Source organism: Chelonia mydas, chromosome 1 (assembly GCF_015237465.2).
Source record: "Chelonia mydas isolate rCheMyd1 chromosome 1, rCheMyd1.pri.v2, whole genome shotgun sequence".
Lineage (NCBI taxonomy): Eukaryota > Metazoa > Chordata > Testudines > Cheloniidae > Chelonia > Chelonia mydas.
Genome location: NC_057849.1, coordinates 283,081,053 through 283,107,670, shown reverse-complemented (window position 1 = coordinate 283,107,670; position 26,618 = coordinate 283,081,053). Strand labels below are relative to the sequence as shown.

General features: G+C 41.9%; 1 protein-coding gene across 1 annotated transcript in view; it reads left to right on the top strand.

Moving 5' to 3' along the window:
• MYRFL (myelin regulatory factor like) overlaps window positions 1-26,618 on the top strand; it is a 74,578-nt gene that overhangs the window by 3,838 nt on the left and 44,122 nt on the right. Inside the window, exons 3-9 of the mRNA XM_037886615.2 lie at window positions 9,759-9,849; window positions 13,675-13,742; window positions 13,834-14,092; window positions 15,199-15,290; window positions 17,313-17,463; window positions 23,594-23,789; window positions 25,147-25,223. Of these exons, the coding sequence (XP_037742543.1) occupies window positions 9,759-9,849; window positions 13,675-13,742; window positions 13,834-14,092; window positions 15,199-15,290; window positions 17,313-17,463; window positions 23,594-23,789; window positions 25,147-25,223 (934 nt within the window). The remainder of the gene's footprint in view (window positions 1-9,758; window positions 9,850-13,674; window positions 13,743-13,833; window positions 14,093-15,198; window positions 15,291-17,312; window positions 17,464-23,593; window positions 23,790-25,146; window positions 25,224-26,618) is intronic.

The following is a 26,618-nucleotide window of genomic DNA, read 5'->3' as shown; positions in this document are numbered from 1 at the left end:
AAGTAGCTCAACAATTTCTGAAAGAGAAACTATTTCAGATGGCATGTGCGTCTTAATAAGATGTACTTAGTATTACTTTTTTTTATTTGAATTTTTAGTTTGGAGAAGAAAATATGCGGAAACACTAAATATTCTGATATTTACACAGCAGTTCCATGTAACAGGATACAAGAGGACTAATGACATAAGAGCACTGGAAGGATTCCTTTATGCTCTCCTTTATACAGCAGAGATAGGAATAAAGGAAATCATGATCCCCAAGAGTTCCCAGTGATGATTGACAGGGAGGAAAGTACCAGGGAATGGCTGGATCTCCTAGTAAATGTCCAGAGCTCTTTAAAGAAAATCCTTAGGATATGGCAATATCCATGGAGCTTGAGAACCATTCCTCCCCACCAGAGTGGGAGCCAAAACCTGCTCAGCATGATGTTATTCTATTGAAGCTGACTGAACATCATTTTCCTGGTGTCTTTAGTCCTCTCCCTTGGACTTTTTTGGGAGGCTGTAATCTGATCTTCAACTGTGTCTAATTTTCTTTCTGTAAAAACTTCTTGCCAGATGTGTCACTGATTTCATCATCAGCCAGACCCCACTACAATCTCCACCTTTCCTCTTCTCCATCACAGTTAATATGCACTTTATTATGGCCAAATGCAAATGTACACCTCTAGGAACAAAGAACGTAGGCCATAGTTACAGGGGACTCTATCCTGGCATGCGGTGACCCTGAAAAAGATTTGGGGGTAGTTAATCAGATGAACAAGTGCTCCCAGTGCAATGCTGTGGCCAAAAGGGCTAATGTGATCCTGGGATGCCTAAATGGGAATTTCGAGTGGGAGTAGAGAGCTCATTTTGCCTCTGTATACTATATCCAGTTCTGGTGCCCACAATTCAAAAAGGATGTTAAGTGGGGAGAGGTCAGAGAAGAGCCACTAGAATGATTAAAGGATTAGAAAACATGCCTTATAGTGATAGACTCCAAGAGCTCCATCTATGTAGCTTAATAAAGAGTACTTGTATGAGGAACGTATTTGGTAATGGGCTCTTCAGTCTAGCAGAGAAAGGTATAATATGATCCAATGCCTGGAAGTTGAAGCTAGACAAATTCAGACTGGAAAAAAGGTAAGTTTTTAACAGTCAGGGTAATTAACCATTGGAACAATTTACCAAGGGTCATGGTAAAGACTCTATCACTCGCAATTTCTAAGTCAAGATTGGATGTTTTCTAAAAGATACATTCTAGGAATTATTTGGGGGAAGTTTTATGGCCCGTGTTATGCAGGAGGTCAGACGACATGATCACAGTGATCCCTTCTGGCCTTGGAATCTATGAATATTTCCATTTTTTTTATTTTTGTAATCAAATAAACCTAATTTCTCAAGCCTCCTAACATTGAATGCAACCTGTTCAAAATGGTTATTCAAATTTAGATGATAAACAAAAGAACACGCTACTTTTTTTTTCTTCCCAGATTTTTCACTTTGTCAAAAAAATTTAATTTGAATTGGCTGGGATATTTGTTCTCGCCGCCATAACTCAGGTGTAAATACTCTTGATGTGAAACTGAGCCTCAGTGTAATATAAAAAAGCCTCATCCAATACATTAACTTATTTAGTTAATAACTATAGATCTTCCGTTGCCCTGTGTTCCTTTTATAAGCTAAGCAGTTCATACTATTAACGTGAATCTGATAAAAATATACTGAAAGTGAAAGTTAAACTGTTTCTTCTCTTTGCTTTCAGAAAGATTTAATTTTGATTTAAACAGACTGGTGGGTTTCTAACAAACCTTGCACTGTACTGAGTAACGGTTAGATACTTTATGAAAATCAGGAATTTAATCTGGGAGGTGTGTTCAAAACTAAGTCTAAGCACGCTGGAAGTACCTGCAGAGCACCACGGAAAGGTCGCTTCCAAAGCAAGGATTTAGGAGAACTGTGAAGCATACACTGGTGACTTCTGTGGCAATGATAATGTAGCAATGGAATCTCACCCTGGGAGAATTCCAGCAGCTCTTTTAGCAGGTGCCACTTCTCTAACTATAATCACGAAGGTTTTTAACCCTTTCAGTATACTGGATATATAACGTGTTCTGGGAACTAGATGAAAGCTGTGTCTTCAAATTAATGTCAAGTAACAAGACAAAGTTTGGAAAGATGTTCCTATAAACATTTGTTCTAAGCAGAGTGAGTTAACAGCATACCGTTGTAATACAGGTGTGTCACAGAGCAGTGCTGGTAAAAGGCTGAATTTCATTTTCTGGCCACAGTCACGTAGTATGAGTCAGGGTTACAAACAGCTTAATAACCTTGTCATATGACAAGAGTTGGTGTTCAGAGGCCAGTGGCTACTTTTAAAACCACAGCTAAAGCACAAAAAGGAGCAAGTATGTTAGCTGGATTTTGCTTCAATTTAGGGTATTTGTCACATTCACTACATATGATGTCAACTACTATTCTATTCTTTGTAGGTATCTATCCTGCACCCACCCCCATAGTATTTGAGATAATTTCAGTAGTGCAAAGAGATCACACATCTATCATATGTTGTTTGTTCTCTTTTGCTCTCCCCAAAAAGAGAAATGTGTGGAGTGTCTTGTTTTGGTAGGTTTTTTTTTTAATTGTTAAACATATCTGTTGCTATGTGTTTGTTAGAGAAGGCAAGGTCAAAGAAATACACCTTGCACTTGGCAAGGAAAATGGTGAGGTTTGTGATGGTCCTTAGTTCCCAGGGCAGTTCACTGCACAGGCTCAGACCACCTCCAGAGAAGGCCCTGTCTCCCTCAGACAGCTTTACTGTTGTTGTTGAGAGTTCCATTGGGCCAGAGCAACTGCTGCATTGACCACAATCTTTGTCCAGGAGCTTTAGGTGATGTTTTCAAGCCCAGGCCATGGAACACTTCGAAGATAAGGACTGAGACTGTAAACTGGATTTGAAATTCTATGGGAAGCCAGTGGAGAGAGCAGAGGACAGGTCTGATGTGTTCACGGCAGCCTGTGTTGCTCAAGAGAGTGCTGCAGCATTTTGACTAGTTGGAGTTTCCTAAGTGCTGAAGGTTTTATGCACAAGTATTTTACATTGCTGTCATCCAGCCGAGAGGTGCAGAAGGCACGAATAACAGAAGCCAGGTCTTCATTTGCCAGAATGGGTCTGACTTCTGCCTGGGCAGGGCTGTGGGGTTTGGAACATGTGTTAATAACATCACCCGGGGGATCTTATAACTTCCCATACAATGTTGCTACACACATTTTATCAGGACAATACTGATCAGCAAATTATGAGTTTTCAAATGATACTTTACAAGGCATACTTTGTACAAAGATTATTACAATGGCTTGTAGGGTATGAACACATGTATTCCATCAAATACAAACTTTTTTGTCAGCAATGTAAGCAGATATTATTCCAAACACCTATGAAGTGTGTGCGCATGTGCACCATTTTTAGGTCTCTTCGGATCAGTGCTGTTTCTAGATTGCTTTCAGGGTGGAGTGGCAGACATTTTAACAATTTTTGCTAGGCCCAAGCTGAAAGAAGAAATATTTCCGTCTTCACAGGTGGAAATAAAGAGCAATTTCTACTTGGATGAGAGATCGGAAAATGAAAGAACAAAAGGATGACTGAGGGAAATCTTTCCTCTAAATAGGAAAGTGGTGTTTGGGACATATTAGAAAAGGGAGATATCAAGTTCACCCTCTGAGAAAATACATTGAGGATACAGTTAAGTCTGGGAACAGGCCACCTTTAAGACCTTGTGTGTCCTTTTAAAATGTTCATGTTTAACCTGTACAAAGACGTGGTCGTGAATTTTTTTTTTTTGTTCTTCGAGTGCTTGCTCATGTCGATTCCATTCTAGGTGTGTGTGCACACTCATGTGCACAGTTGTCGGAGACTTTTCCCTTAGCAGTATCCATAGGGCCAGCTGTGGCGCCCCCTGGAGTGCCACGATCATGCATCTGTATATTAGGTGCCAACCCTATGCCCTCTCAGTTCCTTCTTACCGCCCGTGACGGTTGGAGTGCCTCGTCTTGCCATTTGCAAGTGTGTTAGCGGTTCTTCATAGACCTGTGTTCTACTTAATCTGTACATAGTGTGACAAAGCTCTGTCCTTGCCTCCGTGGGTCCCACGTTTTCTGGCGGATTTTGCTAGCCTCAGAGGCTCACTGTGACCCTGCACGTAACCCTTCTCTCTCTACAGACAAGGGTTACAGTCTACTGAGCCATTTTCATCATAAGCCAGCGAGGGAGGTGAGGAGAAGTTATCCTTCCTTGCATAGTCTCTGTTGTCTCCCAGGCTCAGTGATTAATCAGGGGGCAAAGGTGAGGGGGGAGCCCGGGCCCACCCTCCTACTCCAGGCTCCAGCCCAGGGACCCTAACAGTATCAGCTATGGTAGCTGACCTTTTAGAAATATGACATGTACAATTCCCTGGGCTACTTCCCCCACAGCAACCCTCACTTCCTCAAGCTCCACTTCACCCTTACCTCAGGGCCTCCTTCCTTGTGCCTGATATGGTGTGTACTACTCAGCCTCTCCAACAGCGCAACTTCCTCCCACAGCTCCTGACATGCACACCCACCTGACTAACTGGGAGGCTTTTAACTAGTTTCAGCCAGCCCCTGATTGGCTTCAGGTGTCCCAATCAACCTAGCCTTCTCCCTGCCTTCTGGAAAGTTCTTAATTGGCCCCAGGTGTCTTAATTGACCTGGAGCAGCTGCCATTTCACTTATCCTGGTACCAGGGATTTGTTTAGCCTGGAGCTAATATATCTATCTCCCACTACTTTTCTATAGCCATCTGGCCTTGCCCCGTCACATGTTCCCCCCTCCCCACCCCCGGCTCAACACGGAGGCAAGGACAGAGCTTTGTCACAACTAGTATCAGGAGTGGGACTTCGTTCACAGCATGGCGGAAGAAAGAGGTTTTAAAAAAAAAGTGCACTGGGGTTTTGGGTCATTTTTTTGTTTGGTTTGTTTGTTTGCTTTGTACCACAATGGAGGAGGTGGTAAGAGCTCTGGTACAAGCCACAGCAGCCCAGCAGGAGGCCACCCAGGTTCAGGCAGTGGCACAACAAGAGTCTATGCGGCTACAGCAGGAAATCAATCAATTATTGATGAGCCAGGCAACCCAAGATCGTGCCCTCTTGAGAGAGGTGGTGGACCAGCTGAAGATCCTCACCATCCAGGCCCGGCGGTCCGATGGGACGCGAACCCTGAGGGCCACTGGTTGTCTGCCAAAGATGACATCAGGAGATGACGTAGAGGCATATCTCCTCTCATTCGAAAGGATTGCTCAGCGTGAGGCATGGCCCTAGGAGCAGTGGGCCAGCATTCTCGCCGCTTTTTTGCATGGAGAGGCCCAGAAGGCCTACTTTGACTTACCTGCCACGGATGCGACTATACCCGTCTGAAGGCAGAGATCCTAGCACAATCACGGGTAACAGCAGTGGTAAGGGCCCAGAGGTTCCATGAGTGGAAATACCAGGAGAACAATCCCCTGAGGTCCCAACTATTCAACCTCATACACCTCGCACAGAAGTGGTTACAGCCCAAGTTGTGCAGGCCGGAGGAGATTTTGGAGACCCTGGTCATAGACCATTACATAGAATCATAGAATCTCAGGGTTGGAAGGGACCTCAGGAGGTCATCTAGTCCAACCCCCTGCTCAAAGCAGGACCAATCCCCAATTAAATCATCCCAGCCAGGGCTTTGTCAAGCCTGACCTTAAAAACTTCTAAGGAAGGAGATTCTACCACCTCCCTAGGTAATGCATTCCAGTGTTTCACCACCCTCTTAGTGAAAAAGTTTTTCCTAATATCCAACCTAAACCTCCCCCACTGCAACTTGAGACCAACTTGTCCTGTCCTCTTCTACCACTGAGAATAGTCTAGAACCATCCTCTCTGGAACCACCTCTCAGGTAGTTGAAAGCAGCTATCAAATCCCCCCTCATTCTTCTCTTCTGCAGACTAAATAATTCCAGTTCCCTCAGCCTCTCCTCATAAGTCATGTGCTCTAGACCCCTAATCATTTTTGTTGCCCTTCGCTGGACTCTCTCCAATTTATCCACATCCTTCTTGTAGAGTGGGGCCCAAAACTGGACACAGTACTCCAGATGAGGCCTCACCAATGTCGAATAGAGGGGAATGATCACGTCCCTCGATCTGCTGGCTATGCCCCTACTTATACATCCCAAAATGCCATTGGCCTTCTTGGCAACAAGGGCTCACTGCTGACTCATATCCAGCTTCTCGTCCACTGTCACCCCTAGGTCCTTTTCCGCAGAACTGCTGCCTAGCCATTCGGTCCCTAGTCTGTAGCAGTGCATTGGGTTCTTCCGTCCTAAGTGCAGGACCCTGCACTTATCCTTATTGAACCTCATCAGATTCCTTTTGGCCCAATCCTCCAATTTATCTAGGTCCCTCTGTATCCTATCCCTGCCCTCCAGCGTATCTACCACTCCTCCTAGTTTAGTATCATCCGCAAATTTGCTGAGAGTGCAATCCACACCATCCTCCAGATCATTTATGAAGATATTGAACAAAACTGGCCCCAGGACCGACCCCTGGGGCACTCCACTTGACACCGGCTGCCAGCTAGACATGGAGCCATTGATCACTACCCGTTGAGCCCGACAATCTAGCCAACTTTCTACCCACCTTATAATGCATTCATCCAGCCCATACTTCTTTAACTTGCTGACAAGAATACTGTGGGAGACTGTGTCAAAAGCTTTGCTAAAGTCAAGAAACAATATATCCACTGCTTTCCCTTCATCCACAGAACCAGTAATCTCATCATAGAAGGCGATTAGATTAGTCAGGCATGATCTTCCCTTGGTGAATCCATGTTGACTGTTCCTGATCACTTTCCTCTCATGTAAGTGCTTCAGGATTGATTCTTTGAGGACCTGCTCCATGATTTTTCCGGGGACTGAGGTGAGGCTGACTGGCCTGTAGTTCCCAGGACATGTGGGGACTGCCGCCAGATCTCCGCAAATGGGTAGGCCAGAATGATCCGTCCACGTACGACGAGATGATCACACTGGTAGAAAGACGAATGACAGCCAGGGAACTGACCCAACTACTCAAGGAAGGCCCCTTTCGAAGCAAGCACCCGACTCCAACCCTGGAAGGTTGGGCAGCCAAACCCCCGGGGAGTCCTAAGTGGAAGAAGGGGGGGGCACCCCGGGACTAAACCCCCTAACCCTCGGGATAGGGGAGTGATTAAAAGCAATTATAGATGTTATGCATGTGGGGAGTGGGGACACATAGCAGCACAGTGTCCCAGCACCGAGGAGCCTATGCAATGTAACTTGGGGGACTGGGAGGTCCCATGCTCCCTTTTCCACCTCATGGGGGTTGCATTAGCCCCACATAATTACACCAGGCCAGTGAGGATAAATGGAGCAGAGACTACAGCGCTTGTGGACTCTGGGAGTGCTATCACCCTCATATCGGATAAGCTGGTAAAAAGTAGTCAGCTGCTACAAGCCAAACGCGTAGCAGTGACGTGCGTGCATGGGGCCGTGAGCCATTACCCCACCATCCCAGTGGAGATAGAGGTTCAGGGAAACCCCATTGAGGTGACTGTGGGCGTAGTTCCTAAACTCCCATATCCTGTAGTCATTGGGAGGGACTATCCAGGGTTTGATAATTTACTCCCCCCGGAAAGGCTGGAGGGAGGTGGGAACGCTGAGGACAGTAACTCTTCACTGCGGGAATGTCAACCCCTGATGTTCACTGAGATTTCTCAGGATCTGTTCTCAGCCCCCCGAAAGACCCAGAAGACAAAAAAAGAGGAAGGCCGCGAAGGCCTTGAGAACCCAGATCCTGACCCAGGGTCAGAAGACCTCCCTAGTAGGCAGATGGACGTGAGCAGCCAACAAAGAAACTTCCACCACAGAAGGTGAGCCCAAGTGCCTATCCAGGACATCTGTAGGGCGGCCACCTGGTTGTCCGTCCATACATTTGTCCCACTGCACACTTACTCAGCAGGCCTGGGACGATGCTGGCTTCGGTAGGGCAGTACTGCAAGCCGCAAAACTCTGCACTCTGGGCCCACCTCCGTAGATACTGCTTGTGAGTCATGTAGAATGGAATCGACATGAGCAAGCACTCGAAGAAGAGAAAGAAAGAAAAGCCTACTTTTCATAACCTTTGTTCTTCGAGATGTGTTGCTCATGTCCATTCCATTACCTGCCCTCCTACCCCTCTATCCAAGTTGCTGGCAAGAAGGAACTGAGAGGACATAGGGATAGTGGTACCTAATATACCGATGTCTGAGCGTAGCACTCTCGGGGGCACCACAGCCGACCCTACAGATACCGCTAAGGGAAAAGTCTCTGACGACTGTGCACATGGGCGCGTACACATCTAGAATGGAGCAACACATCTTGAAGAACAACAGTTGCGAAAGGTATGTAACACGTTTGTGTGTGTTTACCATACTTGAAATGTTAATGACTCCCACTAGGTTTTGCTTTTTAAAATTTGACTGTGGTGAAAGAAGGAATGTTGATCACACCTCTTCAGACTATACAGCCTCTTCCCTATTTCCTGCTGTGTGGAGGACAGTAAAGCTGGGATTCTGTAGCAAACAGAAGTAACTCCATTTTGGTAATGAGTGAGTGATCCCTAAATGCACATTTCATAAATTGCTTTGTGCTCACAGAACATAGGAGGAGTTGGAAGTAATGCTATAGCTAGGCGCTGGCAGGTACATAGAAGGGAATTGTGTAAACGGACAGATGCAGATTTGGGTGTTTGCAATTAGATGGTGTCCAAAGTTACTAGCAGAAGTCATCTCAGGATGAGAAGAGAAAAAAGCAGAACAGAATGGAACTTAAGAGCATAGCCATTTACTCATGCAGATGCCTAGCAGTGTTGTCCATGCAGCCTGCCTTATACCATATTTATTATGAACCCAGAAAGGCCATAAAGTATTTTAAAAAGTAAGATTGTTTATCTTTTTAGGGAGTTCCAGCTGACTTTTGAAAAAGTCCTTGTTAATGCTATAGACCTTATAATCATAAAATCCATTTATAGCCTTCAGTTACTAAGCAACGAAGGACAAAGTACTGAACTTTTTCACTCATTACTAAATTCTATATGTTAGTGCTCTGGTTTTGTAAGGAAAACATCAGGACGATAACACCTAACATCAGATTTCTGATATTTTGTTCTGTTTGTCTAAAGTTAAACCAATCCAAAGGAAAGTGGTTTTTATGTGTTTTGAAGTGTTTCAAAAACAGTTTGACAACCCACGTCCAGTAAATGGAGTAAAATATCAGAACCCCTGATGTCCAGACTAGTTGCTTTGTACTGATTCCAGCAAGCAGATGACTGTGAAATAGTCTTCAATACCTGCATTTTATGGTGCAAAATATGGACCTACATCAACCTACCTTACACTTATATTTCATTGAATGATGTATGCAAACAATGGTGCTCGAAGTGTGATGTGAAGAAAACATCTCATGTCTAGAGCTGCTCCGTCATCTCCCACTACCTCTTCCATGCTGCCCACTGCTTCCTACATTTCCCATCCCTCCTTGCATGTGGAAATCTAGCCCCAGTGTGAAAGTGTGGCCCTTCTATCATGTGCAGGAGGGTTTTATCTGAAGGCAGGGGCAATGTGGTTGTCTTCTGTACACATGAGAAAGTGAGCTACAGCATTCTGCATGTGCTGGAGTCTGGAATATTATGATCTGGCGAAACCATGGACTGAATGTCAATCTTTCTTTCTTTTTAATTGAAGGGCAAGATGTGCATGGAGCCCTGGAGAATGCTATGGTGGATACAAGTATGTTGGAAGAATTCCTTGGCAGTGACTTGGAATTTGGAGCCTTGTAAGTATTAGAAATGAGAACTGAACTCGTTAGCACATTTCTTGGGTTCTGTAATCGCATCATTGCTACCGTCTGAACACAGCAATCACACGTCAAGTCCCATTCAAATCTGTGTTCTACAGAAAGTAACTTGATCAAACAGAAGTCCTGATCCTTTCTTGAAGCTCTGTCTTGAAAAAAGAGAGGGAGATGGCAATTGAAACATGATTTTCTTTTAAGGTACAGTAGAGTTAGAGGCGTGGATGATACTGAAGCATAGGCTCATTGATAACTTTCACATTAGTTATTGTGGTAAATTTAAATGTGTCAAACATATTACTTTTTTGTGGATAAGAACTGCTGCTTCCATCCTAATGTCCCTTTCATAACTAAGAAACAACTCACTGATCTCTTTTTAAAAAATAATTTATAAATTACGATACACTGTTCAACAGAGCATAATTGAGGACAACTTACTATGGACCACAAATCCATCAGACCTTAAAACACAGATAATTCATCCTAACTGCCAGATGACTGTCATTAAATACAAAAGATTATTATTCAAAGCCTGAAACCTACCAACACCTGGTCAAAGAATGTTTGGGTGGGGATGGTAAAACCTCATGCCATTTCTCATTCTGGACATACACATACACACACATGCACTGCACAGATTTACAATGGGCTAAGTAGGCTATTACTGACCCATTTTCGTTCATGAATTATGAATAAACTTTCTCAGTTTGCAGGCAGAGGAAAAAATAAGAATATAAGGAATGCTTTACTTGGATACTTGCGGTCTTAGTTTTAAGTATCACTAAGCATATAGAAAGAACCAGATTACAGATGATTAAACCTCCTTTAAAATGAGACTTCACTTCTCATGACCATATGGTATTGCCAGTTAACAGATTAAGTAGGAAAAGCCTATTACTCCATATCTACTACCACTGTTATGAATCTACAGTAGATATAATATTATATACTTGTAGATAACTGCTGTATAATCATGTAACTCTTTTTATATATACATAAAAATGGGGGGGGGGGCAAAATATCAAATGTATCGTATTTTGGGGGCTTAACTGATTTTTAACTATAGTGAAGTGTAGTAACATTTTATTAATTATTAGGTTAACAGTTCAATAACTATTCTTGTCAAAATTCTGCAACTAAAATTACAATTCTCTGCATTCAAGTATGAAAAACAAAACCAAAAATAAAGTTTTATGGAGAAATCCATATAAATCCACATAAAGAGCCTGGCCATATTTAAAATATAGATAAAAGAAAATTATACACAATTCCATTAAAGAGAAAACTATATTAATACAACTTTTTCTCTGTTTTTTTGAAAGAAGATATTCATATTATTAAGAAGGAGCAAGGATGCAACGCTGATACAAAAGACATCAGGCATGGTGCAGTGAATATAAAAACTGGCCCAAATAAGTTTTTGCACTTACATTTTGAAATGATCTTTAGGAACAATGCATACTATGTTGCAGGCACAAACAGAGTAGAATCTCAGTGATCTGCTATTATATGTTTTTTAAAAATTGTGAGTGCCATGGAATACATCATCTACACTTCTCTCCTTTTGCACAGTGAAGCTGACACAATATGTGGTTTTCCCCACCTTTTTCCATAGTAAAGGCAAAAAGTGAGGGGCAAATGAAAAGTAAAACATTGAATTTTTGTTTCCCAAGTGGATACTTAATGGATGTACCAAGTTTGTGATTCAAGTTTATTTCAAACATATAATTTTTTTTTTAAACACAAAACCATGGTATTTTTCCAACTTGAATCTACAGTAATTTCCTTCCCCTTTCAATGACTGTTTACTTTCCTTCCTCTAGTAGTGTATAAAATATGTTGTTGGACTTTCATTTGAAATATTTTAATCTAAAACAGAAATTAGGTGGGTACCTGAGGCAGTGTTTGAAACCAGGAAATGTACATACAGTATATAGAAGGGAAATTGCAGGCTTTTATAGATTTACAGTTCAAATTTTACGAGGCAAATCAGTTTCCTAACTCTAGTTTGTTAAAAGTTAGAAAACAATGTTTAAAATATTAAACACAGTTTTTAAAAGCTCTAGAAATATCTCCTTACTCTGAAGAAAACTTTAAATGTTATTCATACACTCACTTCTTAAAGGGCATTCACCAAGTCACATCTGGTCCAAAATGTAGGTTTTATAAATGTGACATTTTATAAAACCAAGAGCAATAGAACCTTGAAATGCACCACAACATGTAAGTGAAATGGATTGCAAACAAAAGTGAAACTGACTTGTCTTTCCTAGTGTGCAAACTAATATATACAAAATTAAACAGTGTAAATAGTAGAATGTAAACTAGATCACTGAAACTCTATTTTAAGCACAAAAGTGTTTGCAATAGAGGTAAGGGCATTTTTGTGTTAATATTTTTAACTTAACAGCATCCCTTTAATTGCTTTCTATTTAACCTTGTAGTAGGGCACTGGGTGTTGTACAAGCAGATAGTGCTCCTCCCCCACCCCCCAAAAAATTCCTTTGCAATTAGCTTTCTTTTATTAACCTGTCTATTTATAAATCCTACCCATCAATTTCTCAGGCAGCATTTCAAAGTAGAGATTGAGTCTGAAATTTACAAAGGAGCCTACAGGAGTTATGCACCCAACTCTGACTGAATTTCCATTTCCTTTTGCATTTAAATAATTCCCACCTTTAACTGAGGGTCTCCTCCAGTTCTGGGTAAATGACAGTGTTATTGCATAGGCAATTCCTTGCCTTGGGCTCCTTTGAAAGTCCCAGCTGGAGTGTATGTGTGAGAGCTGCCTCTTGGCCAACATCAGGAATTGAATGGGGGCGGAGGAAGGGCTCTGCAGATTGAAATGGAGAGTCAACCTCTTAAGCTGAGAGCTGTAACAGACTCCATGTTGACTGAGCACACTGGGGACATACAATACACTGGCCAATGGGTTACACATGCAGCTCTTATCTTTACAGACCATTTTAATGTAGTGTGATGTCAGAGACTGGCTTGCATGATTATGAGCCTAACAAAAACATCATTTGTAATGTATTTTAATTCGTTCAGATTTCTAAAATACAACCATAGGCACCAAGACTGTTCTGGGCAGCTACCCCATCGGTTGAACAAAATGGGAGTGGGGTTTAATACATGGTATGAATAGCTGGTCTTAAATGATAAGGTTACACTGGCTTTTGTGCTTTTGCCTCAGCAGGGCTGTGTGCATTTAAAAAAAAATCTACCAATCCTCTGTATTCCTGAGCATTTTGGGAGTTAGCTATGAAAAATACAAATATTGACCCCCTGTTAAGGTCTTCCAAACTGAGCTGAAAAATTACACGGTGATGAAAATGAGTCCAAATAGACTGCCTGGGGGCGCTGAGCAAAGCACGCATCTTGCCTGGAAACCCTGCCCTGAACTCACTCTTTCCCAGTGAGTTTGCAGGGGTCTGGCTCTAGTTCCTATTTGAATCAGACAAATGCAAATTCAACCCCCTTCCATTGTGTCCCGTGCCCTCTCCTCTCCACTATTCCTACTTTGCATCTCTTAATTTCCACAGCGCTGAAGTTCTGGAGGCCAAAGCATAAGCCAGAACAAATTGTCTAAAGCTGATACCTTCTGCTGATGAAGATACTGGGCGTCTCCCATCCACAGCCTAGAGAGAAAGGGAATTTTAAATTTTTATAGGCGGGTCAAGCCTTTAAGGCTACCAGGTCCATATGTTATGAATTACTCATGTGGTTTGAGGTAGTTAAAGATTGGCTTATGGTTATTATGCATTTCTTTTCTTAGTGAAATAAAAGTATCCTTTTCATCTCTAGGCAAAGCCTGTTACCAGAATCACCGCCAGATTCAGGATCAGAACCATATTCTCCAGCACAACTGAAGGGTGGGTTGTGCGAGTTCTAATCTTACCGTACTTATTAGCATTCTTTCTATTCTCTTTATGATTGAAATGTTTCATTTGTTATTCCTTGCAGCTTTACATTATGATGCTTCAGGGCCAACTGGACTGCGGCCGTCACTTTCCTTCCCTTCTGCTGGGGCACCCGATACGTTTCTTTGTAGATACCCTGACAGTTTCTCTGACGTGAGCACCAATGGACATTCTTGCGGTGTTCCCCAAGACTGCTGTCTCAAGACAGATAATGCCACGTCTCCCTGGAATACTTCTATATCCTCCAGCTGTCTGGGTTTAAATTATTCCTACCTTCAGCCAAGGGCCTCTCATAGTGCTGGGTAAGGTATAATTCTATTATGTAGGAAGGAAGGCAGATACAGAAGAGGGAAGGTGGCAGCTGCTCTTAAGGGCTATATGATTTCAGTCTGGAAAGAACTACATGTAGAAAAATACTGGTGGGTGCAAGTTTCTCCACATGGTGGCTCTGTTTAGACATTTTATGGGATCCTTATCAGCTATTGTTCTTTAAGCACCATATTTTAAAGATTAAAAGTCAGATTAAAACCAAAAGCAATTCAATTCAATAAAAAGTTACAAGGTTAGAGAGAGATTGTAAGCTAATGAGTAGCTGGGATGGCAGAAATATCTCTGGTATTTTACAGCACCCATTTGAGGGATTTTATTTTCACGAGTTAACATTCTGACATGAGGCATGAGAAAAACCAGCTCCTCTTACTCGTGTGATAAAACCGAATACTCATTATCTACTTGATATAGTCTTCAGCCACCAAAATGTGTTGGGTGCTTAATAATAAAACAAATAAAGATTAAGGCAAAACCTTTCCCTCAGTGCCTAATCAAAATACCTTGGCAGGCAAAGGGAAAGGGTAACCATCCCCCAGGTTGTGGACTGGAACGTATTTTGGCTTATAGCCCTTGCCCCTACACCTGTCTGGGTGGCAAATAAAAGGTCTCAAGGATCCGTATAGCGGCAGATCCTCCAGCCCTGTCTCTTCTCCCATGTGGAACTAGACTCCATGCTGCACAAGAGGTGCATCATATCCCCCTTCTCCTTATATAGCAGAAACACTGTAAATGGCCTTTTTCCTTCTCCACAGAGGAGGGAACAGGGTTTGCCCCTGTCTGACTAAACCCATTCAGGAATAAGGCTGGGATTTTAGTACAACTGGCCTAAAACAAATGCAATCTCTGTGGTGTGCTGTGTGTGTAAAACGTGCTTTAAAAAGGGTGAATTCCTTGGTCACATGGAATAAAAAGGACACTGATATTTAAGACTGAAAAGCATAAGTCACTTAATTCAGTAAAAATAAAACAGAATCGGAACTTGAGTGAAAATTCTGTTAGAAATCAGGTACTTTGGTGTTATCTTATACATTTAGTTATTCTGTGGAGTACTAATGTACAATGTATTTTTTTTTTTAAGTATTTCCCTGGCATCAGGTAAAAAGAGAAGGCACTCACAATTGTCAGAAGATGCCACTGATTCTCCACCATGGACTAACAACTCTCAGCAGGGTAAGTGTTTCATATTGTTGACCACTAGGACATTTTGACAGTCACGCTAGTGCTGGCTCAGAAAAGATAACAGTATTAAACCTGACAGGACAGGCTCCTTCAAACAATTTTCTTCACTGTTTGTTCAAAAGTGAGGAACTATCTGTTTTTGCAGGTTACAGATGTAACTTTAAATGTTCGCACTCACTGAGTGCACTCTTCAGCCAAAGGGTTCTGTCCTTCTTACCTGCGGGAGCCTGTGGAACATAAGGGATTCTGTACTCTGTTGACCTAGTCAACAAAAGTTCACTAGGGCATGGAAACCATCTTAGGTCAGCTTAACAGGTGATTAATGTGGGGGGCAGAAGGAAGGAAGAGAATGCATTTCAGCGTCACTCGCCATCTGATTTGACAGCTCCCTTTCTTCTATAAAATGTACCTATATAAGGGTCCGATAAAAAGCTTTTTATTGTTTTTCCCCCAACATTAATGTAATTCAGGGTTTTATCATGATGAAAATGCTGAGTCTATAATAGTCCATATGTACCAAAAGACTCATTGGGCTTCTACAGGATTGGATCAACTTTGGCATATGAGATTGTATGTAACCGAATAGTTAGTTCACAATGAACAATTTATCTGGTGAATTTAAGCCTTTCAGTGAGAAACTTGTATTTATCTGTGGCACTCTTTGTACATTTCCCAGACCTGAAGAAGAGCTCTGTGTAGCTTGAAAGCTTGTCTGTCTCACCAGCAGAAGTTAGTCCAATAAAAGATATTACCTCACCCACCTTGTCTCTCTAATATCCTTGGACTGACACAGCTACAACAACACTGCATAGTCGGAAGCCTGTCACTCTTTCAGACTTATAAGTTGTTTGAAATTATTCGATCAGTTTTTGTGGTGGTTTCTTTTATCAACTGGTATATGGATTGACCACAAACCTTTCTTTAAGTATCTGTTGTTTGAGCTGTGTTGGTAAATTGTGATTGGTCAGATGAGTCACATGGTATTGCTACTGTTCCTGATGGAATGGATAAACGAGCAGTTGTAGATGCTTGCTTATGTGAATTTAAAATGTTAGGTTTTAATAATGGCGATACAGCTTTGAAATTTGCTCTGTGCAAACATTTATGTCAGTAAAACCCAGTGGCTCAATTTTAGTGGACTGTGAACACACAAGGGGCTCAAACATGGCAGAAGGAAATTAGTTTAAAAATCGAAATGAGTAACCAGAGAACACTGTTTGTAGTATTCACCCAGCTGTCTGTCAGAAACACAGTTATTGCAGCTAGGGGCTCTGGGCTGCAATTATTTCAACAGTGCTGTGCTCTTTCTGTCACACCATGCCGCCTCAGGCCACATAAGGATTCTTAGATTGCTCGCTCACTCTAGTGTGCGCTATATTCTGGACTCCACTCCATTTATTTGTCTCCCACATGAAGTGCTCCTCAGCCGTCATGACATGTGGAGTATCTCAAGCATCAGCATTGACGCTGGCTGCTTCAAGCTGATGTAATCGGCAGTCTGGGATGTTTCTCATGATAAAGCATTAAACAGTGATTGGTCAGCCAGTTTGAATGGCTCAATGTTGCTTCTTTCTTTTCTTTTCTTTTCTTTTTTTTTTTGCTGTGGAATTAAATACTTGTTAGTTTGGACTGATGGATTTTTTTATTTTAAGCTTATCGCAAGGGGGGTATTTGATAATTCTGGCATTTCTTCTTTCTTTGCTAGATCTTGTCACAAAATGATTATTTCAAAAATTAAAATGCTTAGCTGACAAATGATTTTTTTGCCATGTAAAAAATGCCTTTTTCGGGGTGGGGGAGAGTAGAAGAATTAAAAGCAGTGCTACCTGAGTGATATCTTAGAGCATGAAAGGTAAAAAAACAAATGCTCTGTGACAATAAAATAAGGCAGGAAAATAATTTTTGGAATAGCTACAAAGGAAAACAACGTGTTTTTTATTTGCTGGTCTTCTGCAGTGTTACAGGCTAGCCCTGGCATGTAGCAAATGAACTGTGGCATTTGTCTCTTCACAGTGACAGTAAAGGACTGTGGCACTGAAGTGCAAGACTATGACAGCGATGGACAGAATGTAGCGGCTGTGGACAAATGTTATCAGGCTCTAACATGGCAGCCGTATCAAACTTCTCACTGGAGCAGCTTATTTAACTATAGTTACGAAACACTGTAAGCACAGATGTTTACACTTGCATTTAATTTCGTTTGTTTGCACTGAGCTGCTGAAATAAATGGTACATGTAGTTTTCAGAATGAAATGAGGTGGGGAGGGAAAGTGACAGTCAGAAGTGAGGATGAATCTGATCACCAGATTTTAGGGAATCACTGAATGTTCATGCCAAGCATTCTGATATATTTTTTTCAACACAGCAGATGGACTCTAAACCAGGTGGCTTCAGGCATGAGAACACTTCCAAGCTAACTTAAATCTATTTGATTTTTTTTTCTCCTTTTGGCAAAACAGATTGGAGCAAATAACTATTGCACATACTGCACATCACCTTCCCATGGCCTAAAGTCCTCTTAACGTAGTTACCTTTGTTACTTTGTTATTGCTGCATGGGCTCTTGTAACCTACGCGACAAGGTTTTAATATTGTGCACCTGTTTTAGAGTTTGCCTGTACAGACACAGAATTTTGCAGCAGCAACAAAAGGGGAAAAAAACCTCCCCAATATCAACATACCACCTTCGGAAAGGTCACTGCAAGTTCAGCCCTCCCTCCGTCCCCCAATTTTCTATGTTCTCGTATTCAGAGAACATTTTTTTTAGCAGAGATCCTTCCATGTCAGCTTGTTTATCTCCCAGGGTTGCAGCAATTAGTCACTGTGCACAGTAGAGAAGCCTTTTAAGTGCTAGGGTTAGCTTGTATTTTCCTCCAGCTCCACCCTCCAAAAATAAAAAAAACACTTGCCAAAAAGAACACTTTCCAAAAAAGGTTAATTTGGGTGCATCATATTCAGCCCTGAACACTAGTGTCTCCCATTTATGCACAGACAGCACTATGTAGCTGCAATATGAGGTGTGGGTTTTTTTTTTTAAACACAACCCCATGCTGAAGGGATTCAGAGTAGCAGCCGTGTTAGGCTGTATTCGCAAAAAGAAAAGGAGTACTTGTATACTTAGTCTCTAAGGTGCCACAAGTACTCCTTTTCTTTTTACTCTGAAGAGACTGTCTTACGGGTGAGCCAATAGTTCAATGTCTCTGCCTTTCAAACCTTGGTGCCTTTGCTGGGAAAGCCTACAAGCCTCCCAGTCAGCTTGGAGAGGTGATTGTGGCCTGGATACCTCTCCACGAGGAAGTGGCCTGCCACAGCCAATATATTGCACATCCACTTTTAGTCAATGGCTACATTTGAGCTGTGAATTAGAGGTGATAGGCTCTGAATCCAGTCTTATCAGCTATTTAATTCCCCAGATGTTGAACACTTAAAACTGATGTACTTTTTTGGCGCATTATATCAAGGAACAGATACTATGATGATTACCATAAAAGTACCTAAATAGATGAATTATGACCATTATTTGGTCACTTAGGGGATTAGCATCTTTTTTTTTTTTTTTTTTTTGAGTATAGGTCCGTGTTAGTAGTCTTTCTCCCAAGATGCATTGTAGTTATGATCTGTGTACAGAATTTCTCTGCTTCCTGATATTATATCCTGTTTGTGTCAAAAGAACATTCGTATTATCACTGCTAAGTCTAGATAGATTGTCATTGAGCCTAAAAAACCTTACTGTTTCCTCTTTTTTTTAGAATTTTGTTTCTAAGAAAAAATTAGCATTTTCTTTTTAATCTTTTGGTATTTTCACCGTCACAGTTTACAGCAGGTGGGATTCCATTCTGAAACATGTCTCGAGCCAATTTGTTCTTGTTATAAAAGCTAAGATGAGATGGAGCTAAAATTCTAGATCTGAAAATTCCCTTGTTCTGGGAAAATTTAAATCTGAGCTGTGTGGCTCTGGCCTGTTTCTATTAAAAAAAAAAAAAATTCTCAAATTTCAGCTAACTCTTAAGTCATGGGTTAAGATTTTCAAAGGTAACTGCTGATTTTTGTGGGCCTCAGTTTTGGGATATCCCATCTGAAACCCCTGAAAGTGGCCTGAGTTTTCAGAGGGTGGATACTCTGCACTTTCAGAAAAGATGGCCCCTTTATGGTGTCTCAATTTGGACACCCAAAATTACTAGTTATTTCTGAAAATTCTGGCTATTGAGTGTGAGTTTTTCAGCCTTCAGCAGTCAGAATGTAAATGCTAATTAAAATTAAGTCAGGTGGTGATCCTGCAAACACTTAAGAATGGGCTTAATGTTATACACATTAGTAGTCCCATTAAGTTCAATGGAGCTATTCATGTGTGAAAATTTAAGCACATGCACACATTTTCCCAGGATTCTGGCCAGTATATATTTATGAGAAATCAGTAATCCTAACTGCAGGAACACAGTTCATGTAATCTTAAACTCACAGAATCTGTGAAATGAATAAACTTCCTGGAGACTTCAAATCAAGAAAACGAGAATAAATCTGTTTATTTTTAATTCCTAGCTACAAGTGCAAAAATTAGAAGGAGGAAAAAGTAATTCAGTGTTTATTTAGAGCAGCCAGTCTCAAACTATGGGTTGGGACCCCAAAGTGGGTCCCAATCCTGTTTTAATGGGGTCACCAGGGCTCGCGTTTGACTTGCTGGGGCCCGGGGCCAAAGTCGAAGTGTGAATCCCACCACCCTGGGCTGAAGCCCAAGGGCTTCATGCCTGGGCAGCGGGATCAGGCTTCAGTCCTGGGTGGCAGGGCTTAGGTTACAGGCTACCTGCCTGGGGCTTGAAGCCCTTGTGCTTCAGCTTTGGCCCCCCGCACCCAGGGTGGTGGGAGTCGAGCTTTGGCTTTGCCCCCATCTCGCCTGAGTGGGCGGGGCTTGGGCGGGCTCAAGCTTCAGTCCCCATCATGGGGTCGTGTAGTAATTTTTGTTGTCAGAAAGGGGCTGTGATGCCATGAAGTTTGAGAACCCCTGATATAGGGGAAACAGAATTACATATTTATATAAAAAAAAACCCTAATCTGTTTATTTTCAAGTGCAAAAATGTTTACAACTCCCTTTAAACATTTAAATCCATCAGTTAACAAACTCGCCTCCACTTGCACTCTATCTATTTAATTTGCTGCTGCTGCTAAAGGATTTATTTACAGCTACATTTTAAAGAGATGTGTAAGGCATTGTTAGTCAGTGCACTAGAAATGGCCTCATATCACGGCTGACTGCTTTCATAACACACATACAGGGCATGATCTTCAATGTTTTATGTGCATGATTATCCTTTTTCACATGAGCAACTTTACTGACATCAGTTGGACCACTTGTGCATAAACCTTTGTATGTCCTGGGCCTGAAGGTTCTGATCTTGCAGCCCCTCTGACCATGGAACTGATATCGACTTCATTGGCAGCTCCATGTGTGGAGGGCTTGAAGGACTGGGGCTCTCAGTCTGTGATTTAACTCTGTGGATTAGATTATACCTCCCCTTAGATGAGTGGGAAGAAAGGTATGAGAGAACATTTCTCTTCCCCTCCCATACACCTTGGGCCGCTGCATGGAGTCCACACAGAGTCCTCCCAGTGCTATGAAAGAAATACTGTTGGATTTGCTAGCAAACCAGGCAGAGGTGTGCTGATGTGGAGTGTATTCCAGGAAAGTTGCATTGGAGGAGCACTGTCAACATTACAGAGGCATAGACAGGTGAAGCATGCCGTCTCCTCATGCTAGCATTCCAGCCGTCTGCCTCCTCCCCAACTGCACCACGGCTCAGACTCATAAGAAACATCACTGAGCCCTAGTTAGGCAAAGGAACAGGCTCAGCACCTTCAAATCCCAATAAAACTCCTTGCAAAATCAGGCCTAGATACTCCATTCGTTTCTTAACTGCTTTATGAAGATGTGCCTGGGTACAGTAGGTAAGAATCCAACCATGACAGTACTCTTCGGAATAACCTTCAACCCAAATCATTCCTCTTGGGGAAGGAAAAGCTGTACTTCTATTTCTTGACCTGTGTGTCTGCATTGAAGCAAATGTTCAGAAATTGCTTTAAATCGTCATCTTATAAATTGGCATTGCCCTTACCTAGAAGAAATTTCAAAATTTATATAGAGGCTTAAGGAGTTTCTTCAGCGATGATGCTTTTAAAACCTGCTATACTCATTATGACTTATGTTAAAAAATAAGGGAGTTCAGAAGCAGTATGGTAGTTTATGAAGCCTTTTTAGCTTTGCTCTCTATGCCAGAAAATCCATGATTAAAATTTGTTCAGAAGATGTTAAAATCTTTATAAATCTTTTGTAAAATCTGTATATTAAATCCTTCCAACCTATAATGACCAAATAAATGGATTAGTCTTGAAAAGTTGTCATTAATGGTTGTGCTAATGAGGGGTTCCATAGTGGAACTTGATCATTATCGTCAAATCCCTCATTAATGAGGAAAGTCATTCTTCGTATCTGGAAGATTTGCCGTGTAGTCCTGTTACTTCAAGATTATCAGTCACTTATGCCAGCAGACTGCAACCATTGTCTGGGTGGCTAATTTGCTGGATCTTTCTGGAAGATCTTTTGACCCCTTTGCCTGATGTGCTCTGAATCAGGGAATATAAAGACAGAGAACTTTTCTCTCTAGCTGATAAATTATCCCTTCCAATAAGTAGAATAGGGTTCCATTACTTTGTGGATGAGGAACAGCACTATAAAACAGTGCTTTATGGAGATCTTTCCAGAGTGCATGTGTCAACAGTTGTATGTTTGGCCTGAGTAAAACCCTACTCCACTTCAAAAGCTACTGTGAAAGTGTATGGTTGCATGAATTCCGGAACAAAGCAAGATGTCTACTTGGCTGATTGGCACGTCAATAAACACAATGCATTTTCAGCTCAGTTACTTATAGTGGTGCATTTTGAGCTCTGGGAATAAACTGATATGGTTTGGAGGTGTGCTTTTCTATATGATTTGTAAGCGAGAATTGTGTAAACTTCCCCCACTCTTAACCTTCCTATATGTAAGGTGCCAGAGTAGAATTACAAGTCAATTAAAAAAATTCCTAGTCCTACCCTTATGAAGATAAAAGAACAACACATGCATAGGTGCCGATTTCTTCTGGCTCCGGTGGGTGCTTGGCTCGCCTCTGCTCCCACCCCTGCGCCGCCTCCAACCCCTTCCCCAAAGTCCCTGCCCCAACTCTACCCCCTCCCTGCCCCTATTCAATTCGTTCCCCAAATCCCCGCCCCAGCCCCACCTCTTCGGCGCTTCCTTCCCTGAGCGCACCATGTTCCTGCTCCCCTCCCCTCCCTCCCAGAGCTTGCTACAACTGTTTGGCGGTGGAAAGCACTGGAGGGAGGGAGGAGCAGAGACGCTGTGCACTGGGAGGAGGCGGTGGAGGAGGAGGTGAGGCGGCTGGGTGGGGCAGGGAGCTTGACTGCTAGTGGGTGCAGAGCACCCACTAATTTTTCCCCTTGGATGCTCGAATCCCGGAGCACCCACAGAGTCGGCATGTACACATGCAGATCTGTTGCTTGAGATTATACATAATCCCACTTTCATTTAATCCGTGTTACACTGTTGCAAAAAAATCAAAATCATTCTGGGATGTATTAGCAGGAGTGTTTTAAGCAAGACACGAGAAGTAATTCTGCCACTCTACTCCGTGCTGATTAGGCCTCAACTGAAGTATTGTGTCCAGTTCTGGGCACCACATTTCAGGAGAGATGTGGACAAACTGGAGAAAGTCCAGAGAAGAGCAACAAAAATGATTAAAGGTCTAGAAAACATGACCTATGAGGGAACACTGAAAAAACTGGGTTTGTTTAGTTTGGAAAAGAGAAGACTGAGAGGGGACATAACAGTTTTCAAGTACATAAAAGGTTGTTACAAGGAGGAGGGAGAAAAATTGTTGTTCTTAACCTCTGAGAATAGGACAAGAAGCAATGAGCTTAAATTTCACCAAGGGAGGTTTAGGTGTCAGACATTAGGAAAAACTTTTGTCAGAGTGGTTAAGCACTGGAATAAATTGCCTAAGGAGGTTGTGGAATCTCCATCATTCAAGATTTTTAAGAGCAAGGTTAGACAAACACCTGTCAGGAATGGTCTAGATAATACTTCGTCCTTCTATGAGTGTAGGGGACTGGACTAGATGACCTCTCAAGGTCCCTTCAAGTCCTAGGATTTCATTATTTATTTAACTCCACCCAAAGGAACATGAGCAGGGTTTGTCACTGAAATGTATGTTTGCTTACTGCAGCTGTTCTTTATTCCTGTTTTTGTAGCCCTGATGTAGGATACCACATTGTCACAGACAAAGGATTTAATTTTTCAACAGCAGATGATGCTTTTGTATGCCAGAAGAAGAACCATTTCCAGATCACAATCCATATCAGTGTTGTTGGGAATCCAAAATATGTCAAAACCCAGCTGGGGTTGAAACCTATCGAAAAGTTTTACTTGAAAACTTTTGGAATTAAGGTAAGTCTCCTTGTGTTTTTAATTTCTCTTCATTATAAGTATGTGATTATCAATAGAGCAGGAGGAATAGTGCAAAAAGCATTTGCAGTAATTTATTTGAATAAAAAACGGAATTCATTTAATTACTGTTGACCCTTTTTGTTAGTTTTTTGGTGTCTGATAGAATGGGCAACATTTTGTTCATCAGGATGTGTTCAGATAGCGAGATTGTGCACGCTTGTGCAGATGTGTGCTGAAGGGTGTAATGTTTGTACAGCTATCATAACACTGATTTCCCTCCTGTTAGTTTGTCATCCAATCAGGGAATGCAGATGGTACCATGTGACCTAGGTGGTCAATCACATACCATGAATAAGGACTAATTGAAAAAAGTAGTTCACAAAAATGGTAAAAATCGAATTCTATTCCCAGACAATCCACAAACAGAAAAAGGGCTAAATTGGTCATTATGAACAATTCTGCCAGCTCGATTTATCAGGCTTACTGTATACATAAACAGTCAGGGGTGGGAAGACGGTACATGATTTGGGTCGGGAATGATAGTTTAGAGTGGAATTTCTGCACAACAAAAGTGGAGGTCATCTTTGGATGATGGCAGAGGCCTGAATCTATGAAATTTAACCAAGCTCTCTCCAGCCAGTCAAGTGGAACCCAAAATTTCATTTCTCATCCTCAATTCCTTTTGTGTATAGCAATGCTCTTGTATTCAAATTCCCTTCTGTCTGAAAGATTTGCCCTAGGTTTTATTTACCAGAAGAGGGTAGTGGTTTTAAATATTTGTATAGGTATTTTTAAAGGATACTGTAGTTAATAACTTTGCTTTGCTTCATGCTTCTTAGAACTCTAATACATAGTTAACTGTTGGAACTCACTGTCACATGGTATTATTGAAAAAAGAGCTTGACAGGATTGGGAAAAGGTTTAGACATGTCTAAAAGAATTTCTGGAATTTCCTGGTTTGTATAAATATTCATAAAAGATATCCACACTCATGCTTCAGGACATAAACCAACCGTTAACAACTTGGGATCAGGAAGAAACTTTCCCCTTGACATATTATTGCATAACTGTCCATGAAGGAGGCTTTGAAATCTCCGTTACTTACTGGCTACGGTGGGATCCATGAGTCTGGACTAGTGAAACACTGCTCTGAACAGGTGGCGATTCCTATGTCGCTATATATGTGGTTCTACAACAATTGAGAGAGTTTGGTTTTCTAATTAATTTGTATATTGAATCTTGGTCTATTCTCACTACAACCTCTTACATTTATTTGTGAGAAAATTAACCTTTTAAAAGTGTAACCTGTCACGTTTTCAAATTTGTACTTGAAAAGGTTATTTCCTTTTAATTATAGGCGGACGCCCCAAATCAGATAATCACCATTGAACAGTCTCAGTCGGACCGAAGCAAAAAATCTTTCAATCCTGTTAAGTAAGAATTTTTTTCTCCCTCCCAATTCTCCTCACCAGAAATTGTTGTTCCATGGCAAATAGATAGTAATTCTAGGCTTGGCCCTACAGTCTTTATTCAAGCAAAACTCTAATTGACTTTACTGAGTCACAAAGTGAGGAGTGCTTGTCAGCCCTGGGGCTGGGGGAGCGGCTCCAGCTGTGAGCTCCGCCAGCTGGAGACAAAATGTGAAATAATAGCAGCGGTGAAACTGACGAGTGTCGATTTCATTGCTGATAGGCTTCCTCCTGTGAAATTGAGCCTTGGACCGAGCTCACAGCTCACACCCGGTGACTGGGAGGGCTCCAGATATGAGCCCAGCATAGCTGTCAGTTCCCCACAATGCCCCACTACAATTTGTGTAAGTGCTCCTGGTGAAGACACGCACCACCAGCAGAAGGAGGGCAGTGTGGACACCAACAGCTGATTTCATTACTGCTGTGGCTGACCTAATTTAAGTCGACCTAATATTGTAGTGTAGACAAGCCCTAAGGCAAACTTACTGAAAGCCTTTTGTACTTCCTCATACTTCCTTTTCCTCTCCCTGCTGATAGTCAGGCTATTTGTGTCAATATCAGACATCTCCTTTCTAAACCTGCTTCCCCTGATTTATTGCCTGATATCCTCATCCAGTGTTGCAACATCATAGCCATTCTCCTGAACTGTTAATGTCTCAGTTGGTTTATGTAAAAAGGCCCTTGTCTCTCTGAAACACAAGAAATGCTTTTTTGGGGGGGTGGGAGGGCACTTTATTTTTGGTAAAACATGTTTACTAGAGGATTCTTTTAATTTTGATGATATATATGTCTTTATTGTAGCAGGTGCCCAATGATTGTGTAGAAATGCACATTCCCCCTCACACCAGCAACCAATCCAACAAAAAGCAAAGAGACCTGAGACTTTTAATTTATATGCAGAGCTCCTGAACACTTGGGACTTATACCAGAACAACAGTGTTTAGGGGAGTCCCTGACAGCATGGACCCCCAGAGCACTAGAGAGCCAGAAGCAGAAGAGGGGGCACTGGAGTTGATTTGGAGATGTGGGGCACAGATGGCCCGGAAATCTCCAGCGACCTACAAGATCTGTGTGTTCCAGGCACTCAGAACTGCCTGTTCCATCTGAAGTTTAGGGGGATGGTTAAGAAAAATGGCAAGGGGAAGTGTGCATGTCAAAGCCTACTCCTAATGCTGGAGAAGTTCTGCAAGGATTTCTTCTCCTCCGGCTCCCTCCTGTGTGCACCGTTATATTTTATAATGAAAGGCAGGAAGAGCTGGTCCTATAGTATTAATCCAATAACGTATAGGTCTAGTGGATACAGAGTCTGCTTTATTTTTCAGTTCAAGTCCTATTCTTTGAGTTTACTTAAAATCTGTCT